The sequence below is a fragment of the Artibeus jamaicensis genome, unplaced genomic scaffold (assembly GCF_021234435.1).
Source record: "Artibeus jamaicensis isolate MK-2021 breed Jamaican fruit bat unplaced genomic scaffold, CSHL_Jam_final contig_685, whole genome shotgun sequence".
Lineage (NCBI taxonomy): Eukaryota > Metazoa > Chordata > Mammalia > Chiroptera > Phyllostomidae > Artibeus > Artibeus jamaicensis.
The window spans coordinates 25529259-25551444 of record NW_026521924.1 but is presented as its reverse complement, the minus strand read 5'-3'; the positions used below and the strand labels follow the sequence as shown (position 1 = coordinate 25551444).

Sequence of the window (22186 nt, the reverse complement as noted above, 5' to 3'; positions counted from 1 at the left end):
TTACAACTCGGAGGTGCACATTCACTGAGCCTGACAAGTGCACACACCTGTGCACACAAACGTCTAAGAAGACAGAACATTCCTAAAGCCCCAAGAAGTTGGCTAATGCCCCCTTGCCAATCAATTCCTGCCCCTCCCCACCTTCCAGAGGCAACCACTGCTCTGATTTTCCTTCATAGAATAAGATAATCGTTCTAGAACTTCATATAAATAAAATCATCATACAGTGTGTGTGTGTTTGTGTAAAGCTTCTTTCATGGCAAGGATGTCTTTGAAAATCATCCAGGTTCTTGTGTATATTGGCCATTTATTTTTATTGCTGTGTAGTATTGCATAATATGAATATGTCATAGTTTACCCATTATCCTGTTGATGGAAGCCTGAGCTCTTTCAAATTTTTAGTTATTATGAACTAGAATGCTGTTCAATTTACTTTGTGAACACCTTGGGTAAATATTTAGTAGTAAAGAGTACGTGAGGTGTATGTTTAACTTTTTTTCTTGCTAGTTTGTTCTTGGGCAACAGACCTATTCAAACTGCCCAATCCACAGTTACAAGCATTAAGCCGTAATATTTTAGGACTAAAAAGACACTGAAGATGGTATTATTCAGCCAGAGAAGTTCAAGGTAAGCAAGAGTAAGTGAAATGGCATGGCCGCAACCCACGCACAGCTGGCTGGTGGTGCAGGTGGAGCAGAGCCTGTCCCTGCCTCTTTACCCCAGTGAGTCTCCCCCAGTGAGAGACCAGCATGCATTCAGCTGCGATGAACCTTGCTGCAGAAATTTTGGGATTCTTTGCTACCTTTTTATTATGATTCAGATAAATCAGGAACACTGGGTTTCTTTTTTTCTGCTTGGGGGTGTAGTTCCAATAGTTCACAGGATTTAAGCCAACAGGTTCTGACCGCTGTAACCAAGGGAAATGGGAGGGTCTGGGAGTCATTCTGTTTTCACGATGTTTCTAGGTGGAGCATGTTGGGTGGACATTCTCTGGCCCAGGAAGCTTGGTGCCAACTTCCTTTGCTTGTCCTGAGTATCAGAAAAAGCTTGACTGCTTGTTGCATCAAAAGATAAGATTTTAAATCTGATTTAAGTCACAAATATTATTATAGTGTTTATTCAAAATATGACAATTTCTACTAGAACTCAGTAGGAAGAATAACTGTGCTCTTATTGGGAATTCAAATCTAGTCACTAGCATTATTTTTCCCTTTTTAAAAAATTTCACATAGTTTTTCCCCCTTTTTATTGAATTTATTGGGGTGACACTGGTCAACAAAATCACACAGGTTTAAGCTGTATGAAACCACAAATCATCATCTGTGCACCATATTGTGTGTTCACCACCCCAAGACTGTATGTTTCACTTTATAAGAAATTGTCAGGCCTTTCTCCAAAATGTGTATTTTCACTTGTATCAACAATGTATGAGTTCCTGTTCAACATGTTTTTATTTTTTTCATTTTAGCCATGTTGGAATGTGTGTACTGGTATTCATGATAGTTTTCACTTGCATTTCCCTGGTACATAATGCTGTTGAGCATCTATTCATGTGCTTACCACCCATTCATATATTTTTCATTCATGAAAATTCTGTTAAAATCTTTTTGCACCCTCCCCTTTTTTTACTGGCTTGTTTGCCTTTGAGTTGTAGGGGTTCCGGTGTTCAATTTCTGCTTTAGGTTTTCCAGCTGCCCTATGGGAACACATTCATGAAGAATTTTACACACAGTCTCTTGGTAAAACCCACAACCATATCTCTATGCAGAACCAAATTTGGTGTCAAGCAGGTCTGCTAAGATATACCCCAACCAACCAGAGAGCAAGTGCCAAAGGTGTCTTTAAATTATTATGGTCTCCCCCTACTTACATCTAGTATTCCCATCACACTAGACATGGAATAGAAGGCAGGCCGTGAGTTTAGACGTCAGACAGACATGGGTGGGAATCCCCACACCGGCCATGGACCCACAGGAGCGTGAGCGGCACAGCACCCTCCCTCATCTGTAAAGTGGGCAAACCTATTTTCAGGGTTGTTGTGAGGGTTACAGGAACACGTAGGATCTGGAATGTCTAAGTGCTTGACAGCATTTACTCTTTAACACCTCTTTGAGGTAGGTACTCATCTCATTCTAGAGATGAGAAAACTGAGACAGAAACTGAGATAATTATTTAAGATCACAGTGAGTGATGAGCCAGGACCAGAGGTCACACTATCAACCTTAAAAATTTTTTTAAAAAGTAGCTGTCATCACTGTGATTACGTTTTTGTTATTCTATGCTTTCTTTCCTTTTGAAACTGCCTGTCCCCACCATTCAAGACCCAGTGGCCTCCAGGGAAGACTTCTCCCGCTGTGGCCCACATTGTCCTTCCATCATCCTTGGCCACGGCTGCTCCTGGAAGAGTTCTTGGTCACCTTAGTATTTCTGTTGCCCAAGCAAGGAGGCCAGCATATGGTGCAACAGGCACTTAGTAACGCTGAGCGAACGAACATACAAGACGACATCACAGCACGGCTCCCTACTGCCCCACGCCGCCGTGCTGTTCTGTGTCGAGTCCTGTGGACTCCTGGGGACTGCTACAGCGTGGGCTACAGCATGGGCCCTCCGAGGGATCTCCCTCTGTGTTGTGGTCCCTCCTCTTTCCTCCCCACACAGGAGTCTACAGAATGAGTTTGTCTTCCCCTCTTTCCAGAGTCTAAGATAAGTCTGTGCAACAGACAGAAGAAGCCAGGCTGTGGCTTAGAGACTAAAAGCTGGGCTGCTTGCCTTGGGATTCACTCCAAATCATCCTCCCATCTCCAAGGGCACTCTGTCGCCTCAAGAAACAGACAGCTGGAGATGCGGGCTCTGAAGGCCAGCCAAGCCCCTGTGGTTTGGCAGAAGAGGAGGTCATTGTCCAACCAGGAAGTGGTCCTGGTGTCTCGGCTGACCCCAGACTTTTCCAGGCAGGGCTGGGATGTATAGCCGCTGAATTCAAGGCTCCCCGTGGGCTCACAAACAATTCTGCCTCTCTGGAGAGCTGGAGATAGATCCCTCTCCCCAGGCAGGCTCCCTGCCCCAAACCCCACAGACCCTAGCACCACATGCCTGGGGTACTAAGAGGTTTGTTGACAAGTTGACAGCAATCAAGCTAGTGTAGCTTCACCATGGAAGGTAGTGGGGTGATCTGGGGAGCTGAGAACCGCTGCAGAGCCAAACTGCAGAGTTTACAGGCCACAGCCCGGGAGAAGGCTCAGGCACAATCAGACAGGAGGCTGAGCCTTGCTGCTCCAGAGGAAGGGAGAAGGCACAAGAGGACAATGAACAAAGACCATGTGCACAGCAAAGTCATAAGCAACCCAGAAAATCTATACAATTTAACACCAGCCTGGGCCCTCACTCAGCTTAGGGGATGATCTCAGCTTGGACACAGAGGCTTTTAGACAAAAGGAACATAAAACTCCCACAAGTTCCTCTCCAGCACTAGGAAAAGCACTTAAGAACTGTCACTTACAACGGCCTCCCGCAGGGATGAAGGCAGGAAGGGACTATGGGAAGACCGCAGCTCTGTCACTCAGCCTGGGGGCCACAAAGAACTTGGGATTTAGGCTGCAGGTGGCCGATCCATGGGTGGCGTCCAATGTACAAAGGGAGGGCGGGATAATCTGGTTTGTGTAACGTGAGAAATGACCTCATGTTCCTCTTCAGGCTGGGTGCTACCAGCCCTTCTTTCACTCCACACACTCACACCCACGGCTTCACTCGCCTCCTACACACTTACTTAACCACCAATGCTCTCTCAGCTAAATCCCACACTCATGGGTCCAGCTGCCTGCTCAACGTGACCCCTCGCATGTCTCAAAAGCGCCTCTAACTCACGTCCAAAACCAAACTCGTGACCCTCTTCCCGCACCTGGTTCTCTCCTAAACACCCCACCTGGGTGAAGCAACCCCCAAACCATCCTGAACAAAGCAGGAACAAAGGTGTACCCGTGACCCCTTCCTCTCTCACAGCCCCCTATCAAATCTTTCAGAATTTGCCCCCTAAATCTCTCTTCATTCCTTCCACTTTTCTATAGCCCGCCCTCACCCCTCCCTAGGCCACCGCCTCTCAGCGAGGCGGCAGCAATCACCTGCTAGTTTCCAGACCTCAGCTTTGGCCCCCTCGCTTTGGCCCCCTCGGCCAGTGCGCCATGGGCAGCCCTTCTCGCCATTCTCCTCCTGGCTGACTCCTACTCATCCTCTGATCTCAGCTCAAATGCCACTTCCCCAAGGGAAACACCTCGTGACCTCTCTGAGTAAGCTGTTAACTCCTTTCTAGCACCAGTCAGAGTTGCAGTCTTACAGTCGGCCTCCATGAGACTCTAAACTCCATAAGCGCAGGGCTGGTTTTGGGGGTTTTTGGCCACTACTACATTCCCAAGGCCATGCTCAATATCGTACACGTGTCCAGCCCCGACAACTAATGTGAATGTCATTTGTTATACCACCAGTTAGGCTGAACATCACCACATCTTCTGACTTCGTCCTCCTCCGGTACATTCTCTACATTGCAGCCAGAATGACCTTTTTAACAAGCAAATTCAACCACGTGTTACCTTTCATTACTCCCAACAGAGTTCAAATTCACTAACGTGACCTCTAATGTGTAAACTGCTAGTTATCTATCCAAAGACTGCTGTGCTCTTGTTCCATAGTAGCATAACCCTGGTTTTATCAGGAGGGCAATGTGCCTACTAAAGGACTACCCCAGCCTTCCTTCCCAGGAGGCAGCGTGCTCCTGAGAGGTTTAAAAGGCAGAACAGAAGTCGGATGCGCTGGTAACTCAGCAACTTGAAAGGGCTGTCTTTCTGAAGGCCAGAATTTCCTTTCTTATAATGCCATGTCTCTATGTCTATCAAGTATCTGTTAGTAAAACATCTAACAGTATCAGTAAATGCTGGCCAATGAGATGAAAGTGGAATGGTACTCGCTAGACCTCCCCAAAATGCTTCCTGACATGGGACTCGACAGCGGGGTGTGCTCTGCCCATCCCCGATTTCTTCCCCTGCTTTCTGCCAGTTTCAAGGACAGGAATGGCGGGGGCTTCAACAGCCACCTTAGACATGAAGTATCAGTGAGAATTCGAGCCGCAGGCCTGGAGCGGCTGAGCGAAAAGAGCCGACCAGGACCCGGGCGCCCGCCCACTATGGAGCAGCCGTGTAGCCCTGTGCTCTGGGTTTCTTTTAGATGAGGACATACTGATACTTTACTGATATTTTACCAGCAGGCAAACTGAAACAATGCAGGCATCTAAGCATTTTGACTCGACCATCGTCAATCTCACTCTCCTTTCATCGCGAACCCGACAGCTCGGCCAAGCCGAACGTTCTTCAGTTCTGCACGGCCACTGCTCCGCAGTTAAAGGCTTCGCTGCTCTTTCTGCTGGGGACACAGCCCCCACCTAGCTCACTCCTACTCACCCTTTGGATTTCGGCATAAAAACCAGCTCGTCGACAACCACACCAGCAAGGTTAAGACGCCCCTGTTTTCTGGCACCAGAGTAGCTCCTTGTCATGCTACTTATGAGGCTATGAACCGCGCTATTGAGTCCATCTCCTCCTCGAGGCTGTCAACTCCATGAAGGCAGGTCGCAGCCGCTCTCACCTAGAACTGTATCCAAACGCCCAGCCCGGTGTCCGGTCAATATGTCTGGAACAAATGCAGTGAATGAAAGAGGCATATCGTCTTGGTTACAGAGCTAAACAAATACAGTGGCTTTGATACCTCTACGACGTGAAAAAGGAAGTGGAATGGTTGGTGTGCTGTTATTTGTTTATTATTGATACGGTGCCCTATTCCAAAAAGGGACGTATGGAGGCAGGATGGCTGGAGTTACCACCTCACTTGGTGCTAAAGAGTTCACGCCCATTGGGAGACACCGGTGGAGGAGACGGTTAGGAGGCTGCAGGGTAGTCTGGGGAGGGGCGCTAAGACAAGCAGTGGCATCCTGTCCTACCTCATCTCCACCTCCTCGCCTACAAGCTCTACCTCGGGGGTAAGCCAAAAGCTAGTGGGAGGGTTGCAGCAGGAAAAGGTCAGCGGTCACACGGGAGAGGGCCAGCTCCCAGGGAGGTGCGCCGTCTCACCATCCCTTCCTCCCTCTGGTGCCTACTACGAGTAGAGTCTGGTCTTCTCCGAAGAGCTCTGGCCGGACCTAGGGTCTCCTGTGGAGAACAGCCAGCTCCGTCAGTCCACAGGCGGATGCCCGCTGCTAGCTGCAGGCTCCAGGCTCGGCATCCCCCTCGCCCCCATCCTCCTCCACGTCAGACTGTGCCAAGGGTGTGTCTTCACCGCCGTCACTGGGGCTTGGGCTGTGCGGGCTGGTGGAAGAGTCAGAAGAGGAGGAAGAAGTGCGGGATGTGGTCCTGTCTGGCGTGCGCATGGGCAGGCTCAGCTCCTCCGGATGGCCATCCACCCCTGCCCAGAAAGAAGAGCTGGTCAGAGCCACCAACAGGGCTTCGGAGGACTCTCAGGGAGGGACTCTCTGGCCAGGAGACACTGAAGCCCAGACAAGGGCAGGGACTTGTCCAAAGTCACTTAGCCAGTCTAGCAAAGAGCCAGTTCTCCCGACTCCCAGCTCCTTGTACTTCTGGGATCACGTCTGGGCTCGAGAGTCAGGTCAACCAATTCAAGATTCCAAGTTCTACCCATGTCACTTATTTCCTTAGTAGCTTGGAGCAAGTCGCTTTTCCTCGCAGGGACTGCGCTCCTCTCTGTAAAGAAAGGGACCCCTACATTCCAGAAGAGTTTTGAGGGTGAAATCTAATAAAGCTTATACAATGCCTGACACGTAGCAGCAGGCTATCGATTAGTAGCAGTAGTTGTAAGTGAGAGAATACCTATCTTATAAGTACGTGGACTTTGGAGTCAGAAAGCCATGGATCAAGCCCAGCTCTCCCACTTGCGGGCTGTGTGACAACGTCTTTGAGCCTCACAGCCTTCTGTATAAAATGGAGATAAGATACCTGCCCTAGCAGGGCACTGGTAAGGACTGAGATAATACATGTATTTACAGCATTAGAAACTTACTAAGTGCTCAAAAATACTATATTATTAAGGTGACTAAGACCGTTAAGTTCTCCAATGTAGAAATTACACTTCTATATCATTTTGATTTTTATTCAATTCAAAAGTGTAAAATTAACCAGGCTAAGGGGGAATTGGCATTCTTAGAATTTTGGATTGGAGATCCAGCTGGCCTCACGGTCAACTTCCCTAAAACCAGAACAGACAGCTATTTCACTGGTGGGCGCGCCCCCTCCCAGCCCCCGCGGGTACACTTCCCCAGCCCGCACTTCCGAGCCCCAGCATCCGGCTGCCCGAGCCCCAGCACAGGAGCATACCAGCCGTCTGCGGGGTTGGCGGGGGGTCTTCGCAAGGCAAGAACACGTCTGCTCCGTCCTGATCCCCAAGGTCAATCAATTCCACTTGCTCCAGGGTGTCCACATTTACTTCCATGGATGAGATGCTACCTATGGGGGCTGCAGACCAAGAAGGCCAAGTCAGGAGGACCCCGGCTGGAGCCGACAGGATGGTCAGAGCTACCTGTCAGGTCCACGGATAGAAGTTCAGAGGGACAAGAAAACAAGAGGGGAAGGGCCCCCAGGATTCTGGATCTCCAAGACTTTCTCCCCAAATCCCTAAACCCCTAACCCCAGAACTCACGTCTCTGAGCCTCAAGATGCAGGTGAGACAGGGGGAAGACGAACTCTGTCTCTGGCTGTAAAATGTCCTCAAAGAACTTCTGCCGCTCCCGCAGGCGGAGCTGCTGGCGCTCCAGGGACGCCCGAGCATTTGGGTCCATGGCAGCTCCTGGAGGGGGAGACGGGGCTATGATGTGGAGAGGCAGTGCTGTGGGGGCCTGAGCTTGGGGAGCCCCACTGCAGCCAGCATCCCAGGGTGGGGCCCCTGGTTCCAGCCCGGACACCTCTGGACTTGGCTTCCTCCTTCCCCTTCCCTAAAACAAAGTCCATTACCACACATTTCAAGTGTCACACAGAGGCGGGGCTGACCCTGGTAGGCTCCACAAAGGGGATGCCAGTCCCAGGCACGGCCAGAGAGGCTCCTCTGTATTCAGGGGATGGACACAGCCAACGGCCAAGTCTCAGAATCGTGACCCTGTGAGAGGAGCTGGCGGGGCTGCTCCTGCCCAAATGGGGGAGGCGTTTACCCACTCCTCTGAGGCGAGGGAAGAGGGCGGGACGAGATCTCAGGTGGACGGTCCCCTCGGTCTAGTGCTCCGCTCCTGTACTTTCTTCAAAACCCAGACAGAAGCTGAAGTACCCCCTCCCTTCCTTTCTCTCTCTACCTCAGACACCCCATCACCTTCATCCTCATGCCCTCCAAACCCTGGTCTGAAGTCACAGGCCTGACGTCCAGACTTGGCTCTCTTTGCCTACGGAAATCATCTTTCTAGCTGCAGTCTCCCCAGCCGAAAATGGCACAGTCACCCTACCTGCCTCGAACCCGAGGCGCTGCCTGGGAGGGTGCTCCCAGAAATGTGAAGCTCCTGCACTTGAAGCTCTTTATCTGTGGGGACGTCACCCCCTGACACGTGTCTCCTCTGCTCCACCTCTGTCTTACTTCCCTGCCAGTCAGTGAGTAGCATTGGAAAGGGCAGGTCCTAGGCCCAAATTCAGACCAGGCCCCCAGTGCTGAGAGCTTTCCAGAACAACAGAGCCCCGGTCCAGGCCAGGCCCTTTGCATTCACGGGCGTTCGCTCCATCTCCTTCCAGGCACTGGGCTCAGAGCCCATCACAGGAGGTGAGGGAGTAAGTATCAGACCTGAGGACCAGACTACCCTCCTCCACAGACTGCCTTCCCCGCCTCGTCTATACTTTGCATATTCAAGACCCTGGTCAGCTCCAGAGGCGCCGGGTCGGGCCACGGGAGACCTAAACCCAGTGGGCTAGGCAGGGCCAAGGAAGTGTGGGGAGACCTTGCGGCCGCGGTCTGGTGGTGGAGGAGGAAGGCGCTGACGCTGATTCCTGGGAAAGGCTCTTAGATCTGCAGACCAGGTCACAACGCTAAAAATACCCGGGCCCCTGAGGCCGAGTGCTTTAGCAGCGGCTGGGGGAGGGCGCACGAGAGAGCAGGGGAGTAAAAGGGACCAGGGACTCTGGGACGCCCCTTCTCTTTTCCCTTTCCCCAACCCGATCAGTATCACAAGACTGAAGGAACTCCCCCGCCCCCGAAAGAGGGGGTGCAAAGCCAAGTACTGGAGTGGGGAAGGGAGTTGTTTACGCGACTCAAGGTGCTGAGGAGAGGGGTGAAGAGATTTGGGGGCAGGAGGCTGCCAGGGGCCTGGCTAGGGACCAGTGAAATGGAGAGCACCCTCCAGTCTCAGCTCCACCCGCGTTGGAGTCAGATGGAGCGAAAGAATTCCCTAAAAGGGACATGCTGTGTCCGCGGGGGGAAGGGAGGGGAAGCGATGGAGCACCCCCCCCCACCCCGGCCGTTCATCTCAGGCTCACGTCCCCCCCACACAGCAGCCCTCCCGCGGCACCTGCGCCCGCCGCGGAGCCCCTACCTGCCGCGCCGGAGCCCCGGCTGACTCAGTCTGTCCGCTCCGGCGAGACAGCGGCGGGGGCGTGGGAGCGAGCCACCAGCCGGGGTGGGGCTGCGCCGCCGGGTCTCCCCCGGGACGCACTGGCCCTGGGAGCCGGGAACGAGGAAGAGGCGGGAGGCGGAAGTGGGGGAGGGGCGGCGGGCACACGCGCTCGCCTCTCGCTGGGCGGCTGTGGGGGAGTCCCTCCGGGCGCGAAAGCTCCTACTTCCAAGGCGGCCGAAAAGTTCTCGGCCCGCATCCTTCCTCCCCGCTCCCAGGCGGCCTTCTTTGCGCTCCATGCGCCTCCGCAGCCGCCCGTATGCTCAGTTCGCACGCTCGCCTCCACTAGCCGCGCCCCATCGGTGGCTGCGGGTGCGGCGGCGCAGACGTGCCGGCGAGGGGACACGCGCGGGGTTCGGGCTCACGCACACTTGCTGCTCCAGGACTCCCGGGCAGCTCCGAAGCAACCAACACGAACCCGCACTCCGGCACCCTTGGTCACACTCGCATGTAGTTGTGCTCACATCTCGAGAGGGCGCACGCTGGGAAAGGGAGGCTGACCACCTGCAGGTGGGGGAGGGCACCCGGTGTCTCCCATCGGAGCAGGTGCACTGCTGCGGAGGATCCCTCTGACCCTGGGATTCACCCGGCAGACCCTGAGACTCACCCGGCAGACCCTGGTTCCTGGATCCAGGACTGGACAGCCAACGCCCAGCCTTCCAGCGCACTGGGCGGGGTGGGCGCCGGGATGGGGCGGGTCAGGGCTGGAGGGGTGGGCCGCTGCACCGCACTCCCAGACACCAGGGAAGAGTCAACCCTTAGCACCCTGCAGGGTGCTAAGAGAGGCACTGTACGCCCGGGCTGCCGGGGATGGAAGGCTCAGGCGCAAACTGCGGGCCTAGAGTGGAAACGCTTGCCCCCTTGTAGCGCCTCCTGGCTCCGATCAGTGCCGGTGTCCAATCTAGCAGTTCCGGGACCCAGAGCCTGTGCCCATTCTCTTCCTTCTCCCTTGCACTCACCCTCTGGTGCTCGTAGCTTCAGAAGCTCGGGCGGGGGAGGTGTCAGTCAGAGATGCTTCTGCTGCGGGGTCAGAGAACATCCTCGAGCAAGCCGAGAACTAGGACTCATCCTTGGCACCTCCCTGTCCTTCGCTGCCCTCATTAACACACATATTCATTTCTTGTCGATTCTCCTCCTTAAATATCTTTCCAATCCACCATTCCTCTCTGTTCCCACCACCATCTCTCCCCTTGGCTCCTACAACAGCCTTCCGGCTGGTTTTCCTATACTCGCTCAGCGGGCTCCACTACACTCCATTCCCCACACAACAAGCAGCCTGACCCACCACCCTCTGCTCAAGTCTCTCCATTGTCAAAGTAAAATCTAGGCCTGATCTGAGAATTTTTAAGTATATTTTATTGATTATGCTATTACAGTTGTCACATTTTCCCCCTTTATTCCCCTCTGCCCTGTACCCCCCTCACCAGCGTGTCCCCGCCTTAGTTCATGTCCATGGGTTGTACATATAAGTTCTCTGGCTTCTCCATTTCCTATACTGTTCTTAACCTCCCCTGTCTATTTTGTGCCTACCATTTATGCTTCTTCAGGGCTGAGCTTTGAAGAAATGAGTTCAATAAACAGAGAAGGCGGGAGAGGAATGGACGTGTGAAAATTCATGGCACATTCAGGTTTCCGTGTCAGGGGACCAGCACTCTAAAATCCCTGAGGCACTGCCCCTTTTATTGTCACTGGGGTCTCAGAACAACGCTGTGAGACAAACACAGCTGCTTTCCCCACATTTTATAAGCACAGAAACTGGTCCGTGAGAAGAAACCGGTGCAGGGGTTACGGGCACGCAGATGGCAGAGCCTCCTGGGTTGTGGACCTAGCCGGGCATCTGACCAGCTGTGTAAGCACTTCGTTTCTCTGACCCAGCGCTTCCTTACCTACTAGATATAATTCATCTCTGTATCTTATAACTCACAGGAAATGCTAGTACAGGACTTGGGCATTTTGGAGATGCTCAGTAAACGTTAGCTGTTTTCACTGTAATGCATTCTGAGAAGTGGAAGAAGCTGCTTTGTTTCACAAGTTTCTGAAATTATAGAAGTCCTCCCTGATAGTTAATACTTCTATAGAGCTTATCATACACCTGTCACTATTACAAGTACTTTGTGTATGTTAACTCTTTTGATTCCCTGAATAACCCTGTGAGGTGAGTACTATTATTATTTCCATTTTGCAGATACAGAAACTAAGCTGCAGAGAAGTGCAGGGACCTGTCCAAGGCCAGACAGCTGGTGAGTGATGGAGCTGGAATCTGAACCCAGGCAGGCTGCCTCCAGACACCGTGCTCATAACCACGGCTCCCGGCCCGTCCCCTTCACCCTGCTGCAGTTTGCATCTTCCAGGGAGTGTCTGGGTCAGTGCAATTCTTACTCCTCATCAGTGGACCGAGTAGTGACTTGGCGCCATCTCCCAGCACAGAGGAACAAGGCCGAGTCAGAAGGACAGAGCATAAGAACTCAGCTCACAGAGTCACCGCCCCACGCTTCAGGCTTGTCCCTAGAGACAGGGCTGTGTGATGGCAACAGGTCAGGAACCTCTGTCCCTCCTCTTTGCCAGATACCTGCCAGATGAAAGGGCGGGGTGGGAAGAAATCAACCAACCCAGAAATAATGCAGGGGCTGTGCTGGAAGGGCGTCAGCCAGCCGAGAGAAAGCCCCAGGCAGTGGGCCCAGCAGTGAGTGGCAAGAGGAGTTGAAATGAGCGGCGAAAAGCGAGATGGCTTAGCCTTCTGGCTTCCTCCTAAGATGCAGAAAGCTGGGAGGGGCGTCATTACTCCACTAATCATTTTTTTAATTGTTAGGTGATCTATAAAATTATAACTTTTGTCTAATCCATCAGAGAGATGAGGTTGCAGAGCAACCAATTAACCTGAATTCCAAAGAAGGACAGGAGCCTCCAGGAAGAAATTGGACGCGGGCGCTGGCACACTCGTGACGCGGAGGAAGACCAGGTCTGCAGACAAGCAGGCAAGCAGCCTTCGGCCGCAGTCGTATTGACTTGCTGAAGCCCCGTGTGGCCGGGGTGAGAGTGGGGGGTCTGCAGATACTAAAAGTAATTACAGAAACAACAAAACCCGGCCTACTTTAACTCCCGACAAGACTGCCTCAGTCCTGCCCACCAGTGGCCTAAGAAGAGATATAACAATTTTTAGGCATAAATAATGCCCCCAGTCTCTGCTGCTCTACACATTCCGTCCAGAAATCGATAAAAAATTACAATGCATAAACAAAAAGCAACTTTACAAAACCAAAAAACCCTAAAAGCCCTATTGTCAAGAGACAAAGTAATGGACAGAACTGGGCTGAAGGCCTGGATAACTCTCTGGAGTTATCTGACAGAGAGTTTAAAACAATTACAAGGACCTGCAAAAGGCTCTGTTGGAAAATGTGGACAACGTGCATAAACAGAAAAGGAATTTTAGCAGAGATGTGGAGACTACAAAAAAAGAATCATATGGAAAATTTAGGGATTTTAAAAACCTGTAACAAAGATAAAGAATGCCTTTGGCAGGCTCCTCTGTGAACTCAACACAGCTGAGGAAAGAATCAGTGAACTTGAAGAGAGACCAAGAGACGCCAGAACTAAAACAAAAAGAGAAGAAAGAGTGAAGCAAAGCAAGACAAAGTGAAAGAACAGAACACTCAAGAGCCAACAAATGTGTGATGTGAATCCCAGAAGGAGAAAAGATACAAATGAAAATATGCACACACACAAAACATGACCTCGCTACATAGTCAAACTGTTGGAAGCCAAAGATAAAGAGAAAATTATGAGGCATCTAGAGGAAAAAAGACACACCACCTGCAGAGGAACAAAGGCAGTAATTAAAGCAGACTTCGCATGAGAGAGGTCAGGTGACCGGAAGACAACAGAGTGGTAGCTTTAAATGCTGAAAAAAAAAACACAAAAACCCAAAACTGTGAACCCAGAATTTTATATCCAGTGAAAATGTCTTTCAAACTTGAAGGAGTTAAAAATACTTTTTTCAGGTGAAGGAAAACAAAATTCATTACCAGCAGGTCAGCACTGTAAGAAATGGTAAAATGGTAAAGGAAGTTCTGGAGGCAGAAAGACTATGATACATACCAAAGAGAAACCTGGATCTGCACACAGAAATGAAGATCTCTGGAAATGGGTGAAATAAAGGTAAATATAAAACATTTTTCTGTTTTTAATCACCTTAAAAGGTAATGGACGATGAAAGGAAAAGAATAGCGGCCCACTGTGGGCTCAGAGACGTCTAAAAGGAAAGTGGCAATAACCACAGTACGAATTATGGGATGAGGATTTGGAAACGTACTGTTAGAAGGTCTTTATGCTATATGAGAAGCGTAATATTATTTCAGATGGGCTTAAGTTGATCATATCGTTCTCAAAGGCAGGCTTGTGCTATAAAAGTGCTGGACGCGGGTTTCTCAGCAGCAAGGCGCAGGGGCTGGGTGAGTGCTGTGCAGCTGGGACCACAGCGCCACCCGCTGGACTCAGAGCGGAGGAACCGACACCAGACGCTGCTGACGCTCCTGTTGTGTCCTAGGCTGGGAGCGGTGAGCTGTCTTGAGTGGGCACAGTGAGTCTCGCTGTCTACTGGTGGAGCCTGTGGGGGTAAGGTTTGCCCTGGCAAAACATAATCAGCCCAAAGGAAGGAAGAAAATGAGGAAACAGAGAAAATAAGCACAGATGAAAAAAGTAGAAAACAAATAGTGAAGTGGTAGATTTTAATCCAAATGTGTCAAAAAACCAACTAAAGGACCAATGACTAGACTGGGAATAAAAGCAAGAGGCAATAATATGCTGTCTACGAGGAACCCGATTTAAGTATAAAAAAATGCGTGAGTTAAAAGCAAATAGATGGAATAAGGTTTCCACACAAACACTCATCGGAGCAAACTGGACTGGCGGCATTCAGATCAGAAGAAGCAGACTTCGAAGGAAGGGCCATTACCGAGATGAAGAGGGACATTACATAGTGATGAAAGGTTCAATTCGCCAAGAAGACTTGACAATCACAGTTGTGTACACAACTACTAACAGAGCTTCAAAAATACATTAAGTAAAAACCAACAGAACTAAAATAAGAAAGCGAAAAATCTATAATCCAGTTAGGAAATTCAAAAATTCTCTCTCAGTAATCAATAAAACACGGACCAGGTAGAAAAAAGCTAAGGAAACCTGAACACTATTAACTAGCTTGTTCTTTCTTTGTTAATTTTTGTACTTATTTATGCATTCATTGGCTGGTTCTTATATGAGCTCTGACTGGGGATTGAACTCACAACCTTGGTGTATGAGGATGATGCTCTCACCAACTGAGCTACCCAGTTGCTCAACTAACTTGTTCTGATTGACATTTTTATAACACTTTACCCAACAACAGCAAAACAGACATTCTTTCCAACTGTGCATAAAACGTTCACCAAGATACATCATATCCTGGGCCATAAGACAAATCTCAATACATTTAAGAGAACTGAAATCATACAAAATGTGTTTTATGACCCTAAAGAATGAAAATAAAAATAATAACAAAAATATCTGGAAAACAATACAATACTTGGAAATAAAACACAACACTTCAAACTAACCCATGAGTCAAAGATGAAGTTGAAAAGGAAATTAGGAAACTATGGTGACTAACAGTGAAATGCAGCTGCCAGCCACCTGAGGTGCTCCCAGGGCCCCTTGCCTTCTCTTTATTCAGACCTTTGTCTAGTTCCCTCCCACACTGTCAAGGCTCCTCTGTAGGACCTGTGACACGTGGCAGAACTGATGGCATGTACTGCTTTCAAACTTAGGGTTAAAAAAAAAAAAGACCACAGCTTCCATCTTGGGTGTGTGTTCTCTCCATTGCTTGGACCACTCGCCCCGGGGAAGGGAGCTACTGCACCGCCAGCAGCCCCACAGGGCAAGGGACTGGAGAGTCCAGCCAGCCCCGGAGAAAAACAGACAGAGGCCTCCCGCAAGCACGTGGGGGAGCATGGAAACAGGTTCTTGGGCCCGTGTAGGGCCTGGAGATGGTGCGGCCTTGGCCGGCAGCTTCACTGGGACCCCGGCAGACACTGAGGCAGAACCACTCAGCTGGAGCCTTCCTGATTCCTGATGCTCAAAGCCTTTGCGGTAATAAATGGTTCTTGTTTCAAACTGCTAGCTTTGGGGATAATTTGCTGTGCAGCAACAGATAACATACAGACATTTGGGTACCGGGGCAGAGGGCTGCTGCCACGGCTCTCTCAAGTACGGGCGTGGCACTAGAAGTGGGCAAGAGACTTGGAGAAGACTGCAGTGAAAGCCTAAAGCGCCTTGAAAAAAAGCCTCAGGCTTTCGAAGCGGTTGCATTCAGGGCACAGAGCCGAGATGTTCAAACTTTGCCCTCTCACGGCACACGTAAACTAATGGCTAAAATTCTACAGCACACCAAAAAACGTACTGTTTGCTGATCTGATAAAAAAGATGGCTATAATTTTTTATTCATTCACACCAGACAGGTATTGTTGTGCTGACTGTCGTTACTATTTTATTTAATGGTCTAAGGGACAAGAGGTCAGTGTCCCTGACTAAACAGTCAGGTATTGTACGTTTTAAACATTCTTGTGGCACAGCAGTATGCCATATGACACACCGACTGAAATTCGCTGGCATAGAGGAAAGCAAAATAAATACTATCAGAAACTGGGGAAAGAGGAATTCTTACTATGTTGTGGCATGAGGTTTGGCAACCCTGTTGCAGGAAAGGTGGAAAGAAGAAAATGTGCCCGATGAGTTGAGTGGTCCGGCCGAGGAGATCTCCAGGTAAGGTGTTGAAGACGCACCGGCCTCCCCTTGCTGCTTAGAGTAAATGCAGGTGGGGAGAGAGACACTAAAACTATCCATCTCAAATGAGGGCAGCGTTGCTCCCTGGGGGCCTTTGGCAGCGTCTGGAGACATTTCTGGTTGTCCAGACCGGAGGCTGCTGCTCGCCTCTAGTTAGTGGAGGCCAGGAATACTTACATATCTTGTAACACACGAGGCAGACCCCTCTCCCATCACCTCTTACCCCACATCAAAGCGTCATCCTGCCCAAAATGTCAGTAGTGCTCAGGCTGGGAAATGACGAAACAAAGGGCTGCTAAGTATAAAGGAGCCAGGACTTCCTGGTAGAAAATACTCAACCTTTCCAAATGGCAAATGATGCTAAAATTAAGAAATGGTTTCCTAGCAAAGCTTGAATCCAGGGTATTGCAAAACAAACAAACAAATAAATGCCCAAAACAAACCATAGTCCATGATGAAACTGGGCATGTGACTCTAAAACTTTTGGTTTACATTTATGAAAGACTGACCGCGATGCTTCGGCATATGATTCAGTCTGAGAAAAGACCTCTAAAAAAGTACAGGTGCCTCCCAGATCCTGTGAATTAAACAATGTGGATTCTAGAAAGCTTATGGGTATGGTCTCTTGGCCATTTCAGAATAAGCCTAACAGAGAGAAGAGCTTATCCAAGGAAACAGTGGGCACGGCTATTGCCCGACAGTGGACTGGAATGAGATTCGGAGTGACCCAGGGTTCTTAAAAGGATTATACATCCAGATACATCTCCGGCTTGGACTTAAAGGGACACAGGGAGTATAGAATAAAGAGAGAGTTTCCAGTTCTGAACAACACAGAGCAGCTGCGTTCCCCTCTGCCCCTTCCACTACGGGCAGCTTAAAATACTGGCCGCTGTGCACAACGTAAACGGAGGAAGGCAGGCCGACCAGGAGCCTCAGCACCCAAAGGATACGGCAATGAGTCCCTGCCAGGGTGCCGGGGAAGCCGGCCACCTGGACGTGCCCCTCAGGCAGACGCAAAAATCACCCGCATGAAAGTAGCTGTACGGGGTTGAATAGTGTCCTCCAAACACAGAATGTGACCTTACTTGGAAATAGAGTCTTTACAAATCAGTTAAGAGGAGATCATTCCGGATCAGGGCGGCCACCAAATCTGATGGCTGATGTTCTTACAAAAAGACTGTGACATTCCCCCCTATGAGTGGAAGGACTGCACAGCTGGTGTCTGCAAAATGGCTTGGGAGCGATCCGTCATGAGGAGCTGCCCCCCCCAGCCCCCACCTGTCCCCTAAGGGATGAACTGCCTGAGTGGGCACCTCAGAAGCGAGGGGTGTGTGAGGGGTGAGAAGTGGGGACTAGCACAGAGTGGTGGGGTGCCGGGCCAGGCTCCCAGGGCCAAACCCAGTCGCCTTGCCTCAGTTGCCGGGGCCCTTCCAAGGCCCTCTGGGTCCTGAGGACAAACTCCAAGCAGCCTGGTGATCAAGCTCACTCTTCTAGTTTCAGCCACTGCTGCCTTTGGCCCTTTCTGCTGTGGCAGCATATAACAGTTCATAATCCCCTCGCATAACTGTATTTTAAGAAACTCCCTCTTTTGAGAATTCCCTGGCCACCTCGCCCCGCTCTGCCCAACCAACTTCTCCTCCCCCTTTTTTCTCTGACCTCCTCAGGCTGGCCCAACAACCCGTGGGATTACTTTCACCATAGATAACCTGACTTCTTTCACTTTGCCAAAAAATACTTTTTGGGTGCCTACTATCTGCCAGGCACTATTCTAGGCTCTGGGGATTTATCAATGAATAGAACAGAAAGATCCCCCAGCCTTGAGGAGCCACACTGCCTGGGGCCTGTGAGCTTGAGGGGCGGCACGCTCTGGCTCTGATGTTGCTGTCCTTGATGCCTAGCACTCAGTGGGTCCCCTAGGTGCCTAGCACACAGTGGGTCCCCAGCACTTGGCACCCATAGGCAGCGGGGCATTAGATGGCTCTGATGCCGCCCACCAGAGTCCAGGAGCGTCCAATTGATGCCGCTGGAACTGGCAAGGAGAGAACGCCCGAGTGGGCACAGGGGCCAAGGAGTACTGGGGTAGACGGGAAGGAGGGAGCTGTCCTCCATGTCTTCCCTCCCAAGTCACCTCCTAGGGTTCTTCCCTGGGCCATGGTGTGTTTAGCCACCCTCCCCCACTCCTTCACCCTAATAATAAAGGATTTGTATATGTAAGAAGCTGTTCTGAACCCTGGGCTTGGTCCGTCACCCCTAAAAGGCAGAGCTAAGCACTCCCTATGCATGGACACCGCTCCGCCCTAGAGGCCATATGGGGTGACGCAGTTCCCACGCTTGGATGGGACGACTCTGATGGGACGACTCTGATTGGCCGACTCTGTTGGGGGGGCTGTGCTAGAGAGGCTGTTTCTCCCGAACTCTTCAGATTATTCAGAGCAGCCCACGTTGTTAAAGTCTCCCTGGGTCTGTCCCACCCTGTCCCCTTCCTTCCCTCCATCAGGTTTCGTCTCAGATCTCATCTTGGCGATGAGTCCTTCCCATTCCACCCTTTTACCACAGCAACCCTGCTCCCTCTGCTCCTACCCCCTTCGCCCTGTTCACTTTTCTCCACACACTTATCTCCGTGTGACCTAACAGTGGTGTGCCAGGACTGACACATGAGGGCTCACAAAAGCCTGTTACATTTTCAGGACCTTTGCTGGCTGGTTGTTAAACATAGCCGCCATTAAAAATTAGGTTATACAAGCTTAATTAATGATATTAAGCACAAAGATGAGCCCTGGCTGGTGTGGCTCATGGGCTGTGAATCAAAGGGCTGCTGGTTTGATTCCCACTCAGAGCACATGCCTGGGCTGTGGGCCAGGCCCCCAGTAGGGGGCGCACAGGAGGCAACCACACATTGAGGTTTCTTTCCCTCTTTCTCCTTCCCTTTCCCTCTCTCTAAACATAAATAAATAAAATCTTAAAAAAAAAGGATGAAAATGTTCAAACTCATCACTTTCTAATTTTTTTACTACCTTTTACTATTATGTATGTTGTTGAGAGTCTTTATATCCATAGAAATACAGAGTCCAGCAAAAATAATGCCCCTTTTTTATAACAAAATCACAAGCATGTAATTCTGTAACATAACCATATCACACTCAAGCACACCATATGACATTTTAGGTGAAATGTTCAAATTAAAACTACAAATTATGACACCCATATCATTACCCTACCAACCACACTCAAGCAGGTGTTACTTCTGCTGGACCCGGTATCTAATATGTAACAGCATGATATTGTGCATTTCTGTTCAACTCTGCGTTCAGTGACATCAATTGGTAGCTTGAAATCAGCTGTGGAAGGAGTGTTTACACCCCAGATATAGGTAAACGTGATAAATCAGGTTTGATTTATTGTTTTGTTGATGTAGACCAGGGGTTGGCCATAGGCCAAATGCAACTCATCAACAATTTTTGTAAATAAAGTTTTATTGCAACACGGCCATGCCCACTCATTCACGTATCATCTCAAGCTGCTTTCGTGCCACAACAGCAGAGCCAGAAGAAAGTTCCCGACCTGTGGTCCCCCCCGTAAGAAAGTCACGGAGACGTTAACACTGCTGAGTAAATGTAAACCTGTGTTCGTCTACAGCTGTTTCATGGAAATAGCGACACGGTCCGACTCAGCAAATAAGGCGACCACGTCGCTGGCGAATGGGCGGAATTCCAGCACCTTTGTTCTCTCATGTTTTTCACTTTCTTCCTACTCTTCATGTAAATGAGTAGCAACAACCACACTGGCACTGGACTTGTTCACCTGTTACAGCCCCGGGCTGGCTGTGGGTGCAAGGGTCGGGCCCGATTCGAGGGAAGCGCGCTATAAGAACTGACCAGCTAAATGGAATTTGCAATAAAGAGGATTGTCAAATTTCATTATTTTAGATTTCCATCAGTAAAGTTTATACCAAACACACACACGACACACACTTTTTTTTAGGAAGCCAATTATTAAACATTTACGAGCACACACACAGTTCTGTTTGTCCGCCACTAGAATGTAAGCTCCTGAAGGGCGGGAATTCTCTTTCACTCCAGTTCTTAGAACATCACCTGACATGTAGCCAGGCCTGAGTTAACACTTGTGATGTGAATGCACAGATGAGTGCAGCTGGAAATTCCTGGTTTCGTGGGTTGACTGTCAGACCTTAGGTCTCCGGCTCCACATTATCCACCTGTAGGCCTTGAGTACACTATTTACTCTCTTTGAACCTGGGCTTCTTCCTTTAAAGAGGAGTGATCCCCTGCCTCACAGGGAGGTGGCGACAATACACGTCTCTGCCTGCCACAGGCTTGTCCACCGATGGGGGTTCCCCCTGACTGACCGCCGCCCCCACCACACACACACTCCTTGGAGACCCAGCCCTGCTGTTGTCACACATTTCAGTGATGTCACAGCTCCCCTCCCTGGCAGCTGCAGCACAGCCACCCCCACACCCAGCCTGCGAGCTGGCTGAACCCAGAGGGGCAAGGCTCAGGCAGCACCCGGTAGCAGTCTTGGTCCCTCTGTCTCTGAGGCCTCCCAGCCCCAGCATGAGTCCATCGGCAAAGAAGAGGCCCAAAAATAGTGTGGCTTCCAAGGTTGGACTAGGGACTGGGTATGGCTGGCCTTATGGAGGCCGACCACGCCCGGGGCAGGGGAGGGAAAGGGGGAGCTGAAGGGTGAAGGGAGGTCAGGAGAGTGAAATGGTCTCCCCGTGCCGGACCCCAAACTGAGGGGACAAAACTCGAGGTCTAGGGTAGGTCACATCACGCTGAGCCAAACGGAGGGGCGGGTTCTTCCTGGGCTAGCGCTGCCCCTCTCTCTGACTCCTAGATGCAAGATGAGAAACTACAGGACGACATACAGCAGCCTGTCCACAAATTAATCGAGTGGAACCAACTTAAAATGGTGAGATGCCGCGTTCTGGTCCCAGCTGGGTGGGGCCTGAGCACCCATGTGGCACTGCTCCTAGTGCCATGGTTAAGTGACTCGAGTCCCTGGGCTGAGCCGAGCCAAAGCCTGGACAGGGTGGGAGACAATCCTAGGAAAACCGAAGCTTCTGTTTCTCTGGTTTCCCAACTCTGGCAGGTTTTGAAAAACTTGTCCTTCTTGAGGCTGTTCAACAGCTCGAACCCCCGGATCCAAGAACTGCATAACCTGGCCAAGAGGTGTTGGAACTCACCGCTCAAAGTTCGGAAGGTCCTCCTGATCTCTAGGTGAGCTCAGCCCACCCCCGGCCCGACGTGGACCCAGCAGCTGGCTTTACTAGGAACGGGCGCTGTGCTCAGGAATTTAGAAAACCTAATTTTCACAGAGGCTCTGAGAGAAAGGTATTTATGAGCCCTATTTTACTAATAAGAAGCTGAGGCTCAGGAGATGAAGGGACTTGTCCCAGTTACCTGACCTGGTAAGTGTCTGAGCGAGGATTTGAAGCCATGCCTGTCTGTTACCAGAGCCGTGACCAAAACCGTGGTCAGAATCATGCGGCTGCGGGACTAACTACCCCCCGGGGGCACGGGGCAGGGTGGGGCCCCTCCTGCTCCCCCTCTCAAGTCAACACAACCCCGACTTCCACCTGCAGACTAGGCATCTTGCTGGAGCTCGGTTTCCTCATCAGTCATGTCAGAGTATTAAGAAAACCCACACTGGTCAGGCACCTGCTCAGTGCCAGACACTGTGCTAAATACTTTACAACCCTTTCCGAATTTATTCTCC

General features: G+C 50.5%; 2 protein-coding genes across 6 annotated transcripts in view; one reads left to right on the top strand and one right to left on the bottom strand.

Moving 5' to 3' along the window:
* Positions 1-5784: 5784 nt before the first annotated feature.
* The window catches only part of DBNDD2 (dysbindin domain containing 2), a 26053-nt gene continuing 9651 nt past the window's right edge, over positions 5785-22186 (bottom strand). Inside the window, exons 1-5 of one of the 5 annotated variants that reach the window (XM_037164481.2) lie at positions 10239-10308; positions 10001-10135; positions 7690-7836; positions 7368-7505; positions 5785-6441 (exon numbers count right to left, since the gene is read on the bottom strand). In XM_037164481.2, the coding sequence (XP_037020376.1) occupies positions 6236-6441; positions 7368-7505; positions 7690-7828 (483 nt within the window). In that variant the 5' untranslated portion in view covers positions 7829-7836; positions 10001-10135; positions 10239-10308 and the 3' untranslated portion in view covers positions 5785-6235. Of the gene's footprint in view, positions 6442-7367; positions 7506-7689; positions 7837-9553; positions 9965-10000; positions 10183-10238; positions 10340-22186 lie in introns of those variants that run through there. The other 4 variants (XM_037164480.2, XM_037164484.2, XM_037164479.2 and 1 more) reach the window with 4 other exon arrangements.
* The window catches only part of TP53TG5 (TP53 target 5), a 2350-nt gene continuing 1468 nt past the window's right edge, over positions 21305-22186 (top strand). Inside the window, exons 1-2 of the mRNA XM_037164436.2 lie at positions 21305-21379; positions 21560-21687. Coding sequence (XP_037020331.2) covers positions 21305-21379; positions 21560-21687 — 203 coding nt within the window. The remainder of the gene's footprint in view (positions 21380-21559; positions 21688-22186) is intronic.